Here is a 10,761-nt window from a genome sequence, read left to right on the forward strand (position 1 = left end):
TATGTACACCTAGGTCCTTAACAAGGTGAGGATCCTCTGCTAGGTCAATGCCACTTAGTGTATACTTGAAATTTTCCAATTACGTTTACTAATATGTAACATAGTATAAAGCCAATATGAAATTAATTCCATGTTGTAAAATTGTTCAGATTTGCCTAGAAGGCAGCACTTGTATATATTTCTCCAAATAAATTGAAAGTCAGAGATTAAATATTAGAAGAGCTGAAAGAATTTTTAATTCATAAAATGTGTGTGTGTATGTTTGAGAGTGTATATACATATATATGTATATAAGGTAAAGGTAAAGGTTCCTCTCGAACATACGTGCTAGTCATTTATGGCTCTAGGGGGCGGTGCTCATCTCCATTACAAAGCTGAAGACCCAGCACTGTCTGAAGACATCTCCGTGGTCATGTGGACAGTATGACTAAACTCCAAAGGCACACAGAACGCTTCCCACCGTAAGGGTCCCTATTTTTCTGCTTGCATTTTTACATGCTTTTGAACTGCTAGGTTGGCAGAACCTGGGACAAGTAACATGAGCTCACTCCATTATGCGGTGCTAGGGATTCGAATGCCGATCTTTCTGATCAACAATCTCAGTGTTTTAGCCACTGAGCTACCGCATCCCCACATATGTGTGTGTGTGTGTGTGTGCTTGTGTGTGTGTCTGTATATATGCATATGCATTGTATATATATATGTGTGTGTATATTCGTAATTCGAGGATCCAGTTGATTGAATCACATTAAATAAACGTGATCCCTGCCTCATTTGCCCAATGCATTTGCTAATGAAATGCATAGGTCGTTAAATGCACATGAGGGATCTCAGAGTGGGGAAGACCATGCAGAGCCTAGTGTTGAAAGAGACCACCCAAAGTCTCCCCTGATACCTCATACTCACTTATAATCCCTTGGGAACCCCATTGTTCTTTTCGCCTTCACATCCTGCCCTGGCATTCCATTGCTTTGTCAGCCTCCTGGCTCCACTTCCTTCCTACATTCCATTTCCCATGGATTGCTTATTATTTTGAAGATCTGCAGAGCTCCAGAAGAGAGTGGCCCACTGGAAGAGAAGCTGAAGTGTTTTATTCAGATGATGGCGAAGCTATAAGAATGTGAAATCTAAGGAAAACATTTTTGACAGCTTCTGGGTAAAAGACTTTGGCTTCGGGCCATGTGGACAACAGGCCTCTGGTAGTAGAAAAGGCCTGGGTCTGACCATTGGGAATTTTGAAAATGATGACTTTTGAAAAGCAAGACTGTCATAGAACATATGAGCGTTGGATCAGTGACTTTTAAACATTTTGAAAATGTAGTGACCAATACAAAAAAGATTTTTTTTCCACAGAATCGTAGAATAAAATGTCCAACTCCTTAAATAGAGAAGGAATGGTCAGACTACTACAGACAAATTGCTGTCCAATTTTTCCTTGAAATATCCAGCAGTGGAGCTCCAGGAGACAGGCTGTTCTAACTCCTAATAACTCTCACAGTGAGGAATTCCTCATTTTTGTAAACTTGAGACTGAAGTAATAAATTCAAAAGAAAAAAATGAAGAAGAAAAATGAATAGGTCAAGATAGCTAGAAGGCTCCTCAATAAAGCAGCTTCTACATACTTTCTCTAGTGTACAAGACAGAATAAAATATGTCATAATATTCATTCTAATTTTGAACAGGGGCTTGGCACAATGCCAGTTGTCTTGGGGTTTGTTTTTAAAGTGAGGTTATTAAACTGACTTCTGCATTTCAAATGTCTGAAATAAATTCAGCCAATTAAAGAGTTTATACAGAAATATTTGAAATCAACTATATGTAGACAATGAAATAATATACCAATATTATATACCAGTTGCTAGAGGGCAGATATAACAAGCAATACTTCAAGCCCAACATATAAAACAATCAAATAAGCAGTAATAATCTATGAGAAATTAATGTTTGTCATTTTAAAAAGATATTCCACAAGTGTATAGCAGTATTCCAGTATTTGAGAGGCTGCCACAAAGAGGAGGAGGTCAATCTATTTTCCAAAGCACCAGAAGGCAGGACAAGAAACAATGGATGGAAACTAATCAAGGAGGGAAACAACATGGAATTAAGGAGAAGCTTCCTGACAGTGAGGACAATTAACCACTGGAACAGCTTTGCCTTCAGATATTTTGGGTGCTTCATCACTGGGTTTTTTAAAGAAGAGACTGGACAGTCATTTCTCTGAAATGGTATTGGGTCTCCTGTTTGAGCAGATGGTTGGACTATGGTAGGGGTATCACTTGAGTTCATTGAGGCCCACATCAGGGTTGTGTTTGACCTTGAGGGGAGGCATTACCAAGATGGGCGTGGGGCACCTGTGGTGGCCTGAATCCTCTGCCTGCAAAAACAGGCTCCCGAGCTCCGTTTTTGGTTCAGAAGGCCTCCTGCAACACTCTACCAGTGAAAATGAAGCTCGGGAGAGCCATGCACAGCCCTCTCTAGCTCCATTTTTTGCTGACAGGGGCACCTTTGCTATTTCCAGGGCATTCCCACAGGTCGGATCTAAGCACCCTACAGGCAAGATCCATCCCCCAGCCCTTCAGTTTGGTACCCCTGGAGTAGGATCTCCTGCTTGAGCAGATGTTTTGACTAGAAGACTTTCCAGCTCTATTCTGACTGACTAATTGACTGAGTGGATGGGTGGTCCGCAGAGTTATAATGTGACCAGAAGGGTGTGCTCTATGAGGACCACCAATGAACATTACCCACAGATAATTCAGAGCTCCCTGGTGTCAGGGTTCCAACGAATGCTCTAATTAATTCATGAGCCTCGAGCCAAGTTTCAAAAGAAATCCAACTATTTGTTAGGAGCCACATGTTGGCACTTTTCCCAAGTGCAGTCGGCTCTGCCCCATGTAATTTACTGTTCACCTATTACCCTGTTTCCCCCCTCCTCCCAGGGTGTGTCATAAATCACATTCTCCAACTAAGAACTTTCACCGGGCTGTGGAATTCACGCCACGCCTCTCCGGCTGGGCTTGGTAACTTGAGGCACAACATTGAGAAAGGTATGCATGGAATGTCCTTCTGATCATAGCAACAAACTGCTCCATCAGATCTTCTCCCACTCCTTCTTATGGCAACTCGAGAACAAGCTAGGAATGCTTTACGAGTTGACATCTGGTTTCAAAGTGAGCATACAAAACAACAGGAAAGAACATCAAGGGAACTTGCAAAATTCATGCAGTTACCATTTGAAATATCTCTCAGTAGTGGGGGAAGGCCCTTAGATTTACCATCTGACTTTCATCGCTAAAACTGGCAAAAACTGCCACTACCTTCTCTTTCATCTTAGATCAACTACAGTGTCATCAACAAGATGGCTGAGCAAAATCGTCATTTCACTTTTTCATATCGGATGACCCCAAACCAAGAACCTCCTTACTCAGCGATTGTCCAGCTTCTCCTGCAGTTCCAATGGACGTGGATCGGCCTCCTTTCTGAGGACAATGAAAGAGGAGAAAAATTTAAAAGACGCTTCGAAGTTCTTGCCTTAAAAAATGGGATTTGCATTGTCCTCTCAGGAACTGTCCCAGAAGCAAAGGCACAGACAAGTGCTGGAGAAACTCTCATGCAAGAAAAAAGGAAAATGTTCTATTCTCTTCTCAAGAGTCAAATAAAAATTATAGTATGCCAACTGGATTTTCAGGCCTCGGCAATATTGGCAGCAAAAATACAAACAATTGATATGACTAATACAACCATTATGGGAAGGGTGTGGATTTCCACAACTTTGAATGCTTTAAGTGTAACTATTTTTGACCTCTGGGTTGATCTCCAAAATAAACATGCTTTGTTTTCCTACTTCATCCAGACAAAGAGAAGGACTCAGTATTATGACTTTAAATCTTATATATCTATGATCGTATTGTATGGAAAGGAAGCATTCCAATGTTCCTATTCAAATCCTCTGTTATCAAAGAAAGTTTGGAAAAAATGCAGAGAAAAAGAGAATTGGGAATTCCCGTCCAATGATGTGATTGCAAGAATCCTGTCTCAGGATTCCTCCAGTATTTCCCAAATAATTCAAATTGTGGCCCGGGTCCTCAGTGCTGCCTCTTCCTCCCAATGGAGTAATAGGAGAATGCAAGTTGGATACCATCAACCACCCCAGATTGTACAGCCATGGCAGGTAAGTATTCTCCTTTGAGGTTCCATTGATTCTCCCCTTCCAATTCCTCAATATTAAATTAGATGTCAAAAGGGTGAGATATTCCAAAGAGCAGTTGTCCAGTTAGTGGTATTTGAGAGTAAGTGTCAACCCTGAAGCTCAAATGACTGAGGCCATTTTGATGCTTCAGTATTTCCACACTGGAACTGAGGGAAAGGGAGGCAGGAATAGAGATAGCTGGGGTTTTGTTGTCTCCTGGGAAACAAGGACATTCCCAGCGATGGCCAGAGAGAGGATGAGTGAAGTCACCAGGCAACTGGATGACACCTTGATTAGACCATGTGACTGAGTTTGGAAAGAGGAGGAAAACTTTTATTTTTAATTAAGTGAAAACCACAGTAATGTTTAAAGTCAGTTTTCACCAGCCTATGCCTATATGATATGTCCAATAAAACTGATATTTGAGGAACCTACTTACCTCAGAGTCCAGTTTGCTATGGGCATCTTACTTGGCACCCTGACAGTGAGTTAGAGAGAGAGGTGATAGAGAAAGATATTCCAGAGTTAAACAACCTGTCTAGTTTGGGATGCTTTTGTGTCAGAAATAGCTCAATGCTGACAAAATGTCAAAATTAAACAAGCATCAGAATAGTCCAGCAATCCTCAATCTTTTATTGTGATCACAAAGTCATCTAGTCTCCAAGCTAAGGAGTTCAGCTGGGTTGTTTGTTCTGGATTAAAATTGGACTTTGCTGCCTAAAAGTTTGTAACATAGCAACAAGGAATAAATCAAAGCATCTTCTGGGGAGAACCAAAGGTTCGTCAATTTGTCTCCTGAACTAATGGATACGCTTCCGTAGCTACTCTTTGAAAGAGATAACATCACTATGCAATTTTTGTTACATTCCTAGCCCAAAGTTAAACTCCGCTAACTTCATCTTGACCAGGACTGATGGTAAAATTGTATTCTCCATCTTCTCCCATGTCAAGTTTCCCCATATCTGCAAATGGTCTTGCCTCAGATGAGCTGTGATGGTGAAGCTGCAAAACACAGAACATGAAACTTAGAATAATAGAATTTGAAAGGACCTCACAGGTTCCCTAGTCCAACCTACTAATCGAACAGGACACCCTATACCAGGGATCTTCAAACTTGACAGCTTTAAGATTTGTGGACTTCAACTTCCAGAATTACTCCTCCAGTCATGTTAGCTCAGGAATTCTGGGAGTTGAAGTCCATAAGTCTTAAACTTGCCAAATTTGAAGACCCTTACCCTATACCAAACCATTTCGGAGTAATGGTTGCCTAGGTCTCTTTTTGAAAACTTCCAGTGATTGAGCACTCACAACTTTTGAAGGCAAGCTATTCCATTGGTTGATTGCTCTCACTGCTCAGAAATTCCTCTTAGGTGTAGGGTGCCAGCTTAGTGTTGCCTGCAGATTTGATGATTTGAAGAGGTTGAACTATTCAGAGTACCTCCAATGCAGAATAAGAGCAAAAAAAAACATCGAATAAAGGCTCAAATTGTAATATTCTTTCTATGTTTCTGCAGCTCCATAAGTTCCTGAGGAACTTCCAACATCAAAATATTTCCACAGATGGGATTTCTTTTGATGAAAATGGAGTTCCTGTTGGTGATTTTGATATCATGCACTGGACATCAGTTCGGAACAAATCAGATGCGGGGGTGAAAATTGGGAGTGTAGAAAGCCAATCCTCTTCAGAAGTCAAGATTTCTGTCAATCAAAGTGCCATCCAATGGCCAACTTTATTTAACAAAGTAGTTGAGGATGCTTGGATTTTGCTCTCCTATTTATCTTCATATGTGTAAATTTTATGCTCAGAAATAATTCTCATTGAGGCCAAATGAGATAACTTCCAACTAAGAGAACTTAAAGCCTCATTAATTTATTAGATATATTTTACTTTAGAGGTCTTACAATAATCAGTCACACACTGGAACCTTCTGCATTGTATTGCGGAATTTGCAATCTACATTATTAAACTGGAATATGTTGCCATAATTAATTTGAACATGAAATTAATTTGTTTTCAGTAAGAGAAACTGCAGAATGTCTATGTCAGTCATCGAGGTCATGGTTGTGCCAAAGGTGCTTTTTCAGAAAGCACCTGGATTTTGTTTTCCCTTGAAGATGTTTCATTTCTCATCCAAGAAGTTTCTTCTGTTCTGACTGAATGGTGGAGGATGGAAGGATTTGGAACTGCTGAAAAGACTGTGTTTTCAACAGGATATAAATTCAGCAATTGCAGGAAGGTTCCACACCCATTTGCACTATTCACATGACCCTGAGGGCACAGATAAATTCCAAGGGGCCTAAACAACTTTCAAAAAGACTGTTAACGACCAGATGACTGCAAGGAATATAAACCCTTCCATTTGCCACCATTCAGTCAGAACAGCTTATTGCGAGTATGTAATTACTACCTTCTTTACAGTCAACATTATTTACTAATATATTTCCTATCTTTGTTCTATTCAGTCATACCAACATTCCCAGCTTTAGTAATATTCTGATGATTCAAAATCAGTTGTCAGTGAAATGACAACTTTTGTAAAAGCTTCTTGGGGAGAAAATCCAGAATAGGAAAGGTTTAGCCCATTGAATTGCATAAGAGGAAGATAGCATTAAAAATGTGGTGAGGGAAATGAGGGCAGCTAAAAATTTTTTTTTTACAAATGATGATACAATGATCAGTTGTAGGAGAGAAAGATAGGGACTCTAGAGAAAGCTAGATTTTGGAGGTTTCCTGAGAAAGCTAAGATGGAAAAAGAATATATACAAGTTATGGCATTCTCATACATGCTCTAAGGAGAAACACCTTTTGCAATGGAACTTCTTTCCTTTGGAAAGAAGAATAAGGCAACGAATCTGTTTTGGAATGTATAATGGAGATTGATAGAGGAAAGAGAATGACTCTTCATTTGCCCCTTGCAAGTAGAGTAATTAAAGGTCATGCCACTACTTCTTGACAGATTTTGCTCAATGTGCTCCTGACTTTTGGAAGCCAGTTGATTTCAGTAAACTTTTATAATTCATACTAATCTTGTGGTTTATGTTGAAAACTAAAGGTTCCTCTTGCACATAGGTGCTAGTCGTTTCTGGATCTAGGAGGCAGTGCTCACGTCCATTTCAAAGCTGAAGAGCCAGCACTGTCAGAAGACATCTCCGTGGCCATGTGGCTGGCATGAATAAATGCTGAAGGTGCAAAGAATGCTGGCACCTTCCCACCAAAGTGGTCCTTATTTTTCTACTTGCATTTTTGTGTTCTTTCGAACTGCTTGGTTGGCAGAAGCTGGGACATGTAATGGGAGCTCACTCCATTACGTGGTGCTAGGGATTCAAACTGCCCAACGGCCAACCTTTCTGATCGACAAACTCAGCGTCTTAGCCACTGACCCACCACATCTCTTTATATATTGCCTCTAATTTATACATTGCCCTGATAAATCTTTTGGTTTATGTTTAGACGGTGCCTTATTCAAAATGTACAGAAAGTTGCTCCCCAGGTTATGCCAAGGTTGTGAGAGAGGGAGCCCCAGTTTGCTGCTACGACTGTTCTCTGTGTATGGAAGGAACATTCTCTGGGCAAGAAGGTACAGTCGGTAGCTTCAAAAACAACAAGGATACAATCAAAATTCTCTATTGCTTTTTGGGGGTATTTGATCAAGAAGCAAGAAAAAACATCACACGTCTTGAAGGCATCCACAAACATTTCAATCATTGAGCACTATCCCCGAATTTTGTACGATGATGCAAGCATTAAAATAATCTATTGAGGTGTTACTTTCTTGCTTGGTTTTGGGAAAGAGGACAAGTTTTGAGAGCTGATAATCACATTCATCTTCAGCCTTTAAAAAGGGTGTTGGTTATTTGAACTAATGTTGTGTCATATGAATATCCCTGGGCAGAAATATTATATTATTCCTTGAAAATGAAATAATTGTTTTCTGATGTGGTTTTCATGCTCCTACAGCAGCAGAAAGAGATACACACTAACCAATTTTTTTCAGATGCAGCCCATTGTGAAAAGTGTCCAGATGACCAGTATTCCAATAAGAAGAGGGATCAGTGTGTCCCCAAACGCATAAGCTTCTTGTCCTATGAAGAATCATTGGGACTCATCCTGACTTTCTTTGCCATTGCTTTGTCCCTAACCACTGCCTTTATTCTGGGAATCTTCATTAAACACCAAGAAACTCCCATAGTCAAAGCCAACAACCGTGAACTCACCTATGTTCTACTGGTTTCTCTCCTGTTTTCTTTCTTGACCTCCCTTCTATTCATTGGTCGCCCCATGAAAATGACCTGTCTCCTTCGACAAACCATTTTCAGTATTGTTTTCTCAGTTGCCGTATCTTCTTTGCTGGCCAAGACTGTAATGGTGGTAGTGGCCTTCCTGGCTACAAAGCCAGGAAGCAGGATGAGGAAATGGCTGGGGAAGGGTCTGGCCCACTCGATTGTTTTATCCTGCTCTGGTATTCAAGTAGGCATCTGTATGACATGGCTGGGAATTTTTCCCTCGTTCCCAGATTCTGACTTTCATTCCCAGCCAGAACACATCCTGCTGCAATGTAACGAAGGTTCAGTGACCATGTTCTACACTGTCCTTGGCTACATGGGTTTTCTGGCTGCCATCTGTTTGTTGGTGGCATTTCTGGCTCGAAATTTGCCAGGGACCTTCAATGAAGCCAAACTGATCACCTTCAGCATGCTAGTTTTCTGCAGTGTTTGGATCTCCTTTGTCCCCACCTACCTGAGCACCAAAGGGAAATACATGGTGGCTGTGCAGATCTTCTCCATCTTGGCCTCCAGCCTAGGTTTATTGGGTTGTATTTTTGTTCCCAAGTGCTACATTATTACACTGAGACCTGACATAAACACCAAGGAACATCTAATGATGAAATCTCATTAAGGTTCCTTGTGTTGGTGTTTATTTTTGTTCAGTTTACATCCAGTATAAAATCATATATCTTGAAGTAATGTTTTATGTATTCTCACTTATTTTTCTTCATTCTGTGTGCATTTTGAATTATAATAATTGAATAGTAATGTTGCTAAAACAATACAAACTATTTCAATTAATCATATTTTTCAATTGTCACAATTTGAATTCATGTTAAAGCATAACTATCATCAATGACATTAATAAAATTTCTGAAACCAGGCTGGATAAACTGTTACCAGAGATGTTCTGATATGGTTTTAGACTAAATTAAAGATTATGGCTAATAATGTTTGTTTTTGTTGCTATATAGGTTGGTGTTATGTTTCGTTTTCAGGGATGATGTTTTTTATTTACTTTGTGATGCAATTATAAGATAACAGGTATAACTATAAACATCCTTATGAATACATGAAATAGATACGAATAAGGAAAAAAAAGAAAAAATATGACAGGGAAGGTAGGCACATTGGTGCGCTTATGCACGCCCACTACAGACCTCTTAAGAAAGGGGTGAGGTTAATAGTAGACAGTCTAAGGTTAAACTTTTTGGGGTTTGGGGAAGAAACCACAGAGTCAGGTAGAGTATTCCACAGAGTCAGGTAGAGTATTCCAGACATTGACCACTCTGTTGCTGAAGTTGTATTTTCTGCAATCAAGTTTGGTGTGCTTTATCTTGAGTTTGTGTCTGTACTTTGCTCTTGTATTGTTATTGTTGCATTTTGAAAAGACTGAGCTGAAGTCTCCACTCCGGTCCATGTTTCCCATGGGAACACGGACTGTTTCTATTGGCTGATGCGTTTCACAGCTGACTATAAAAGGGAGCTGTCAAACGGCATCAGCTGTTGCCTGCGAGCTGACTGCCATGTTAGCGCGGCAGTCGCGGCAACCCTTTATTGTTTCAGTCAAGTTTAAGCTGAAGTTTGCTCTGCGTTCGCCTCAGTTATTCTGCCGCTCCACTACACTGGCAACGAGGGCGGGATACATATAAGAGCAAACAAATCGCTGAGCGAAGTCACTACAAAAATAGCCAAAGCCACTACTGAGCTGTATGTCACTTTAAGAGCTTACTGTCACTATTTGTGAGCTCGAATTTCAACTTTCCTCAGAAGAATCGCCACCGCTGAGACGAGATGACTTCAAACCCTGCATTCCCGCCTTTCAGACCGACAGCAGAGACATGGGAGTCCTACAGAAACTGATTTGACTGTTTCCTAGATGCCATAGACCTTGCTGATGTTTCCAACCATAGGAAAAAATCTTACATTTTAAGTTTTTGTAGATCCATAGTGTTTGACACTGCAACAGCATTGCTGGCTCCGTGTTCAATTAAGACTGTTCCATGGGAAGAATTGCAGGAATTTTTTCTAACCATTATTCCGCTAAGCCCTATTGTTTTAAGGAGATGGACCCAGGCTGAGGGAGGGACTATTAGTGGGTATATGGCAGCTTTATGAACATCTGCCTTGCACTGTGGGTTTAGAGGCTATCTGGAGAACATGTTATTAGATCAACTAGTTTGTGGAGTCCAGGACTTAAGGCTACAAAGTCATCTATTGGCTAAAAGGGATTTGACCCAAAAATTAGCAATAGAGGAATCTTAAGCTGCAGAGCTGTCAGCATTTTCAACAGCAGAAATTCAAGGAAA

At 40.4% G+C, this 10,761-nt stretch overlaps 1 protein-coding gene across 1 annotated transcript; it reads left to right on the plus strand.

Annotated features, from left to right (window-relative positions):
* Positions 1 to 4,583: 4,583 nt before the first annotated feature.
* On the plus strand, positions 4,584 to 9,083 carry LOC148131606 (vomeronasal type-2 receptor 26-like). The gene is made up of 4 exons (XM_087958804.1): positions 4,584 to 4,670; positions 5,701 to 5,850; positions 7,638 to 7,764; positions 8,182 to 9,083. Exons 1-4 carry the CDS (start codon positions 4,584 to 4,586, stop codon positions 9,081 to 9,083), a joined length of 1,266 nt encoding a protein of 421 aa, XP_087814930.1.
* Positions 9,084 to 10,761: the final 1,678 nt, after the last annotated feature.

The sequence above is a fragment of the Notechis scutatus genome, chromosome 2, assembly GCF_049901735.1.
Source record: "Notechis scutatus isolate UNSWTSFEM ecotype Mainland chromosome 2, rNotScu1.2, whole genome shotgun sequence".
Lineage (NCBI taxonomy): Eukaryota > Metazoa > Chordata > Lepidosauria > Squamata > Elapidae > Notechis > Notechis scutatus.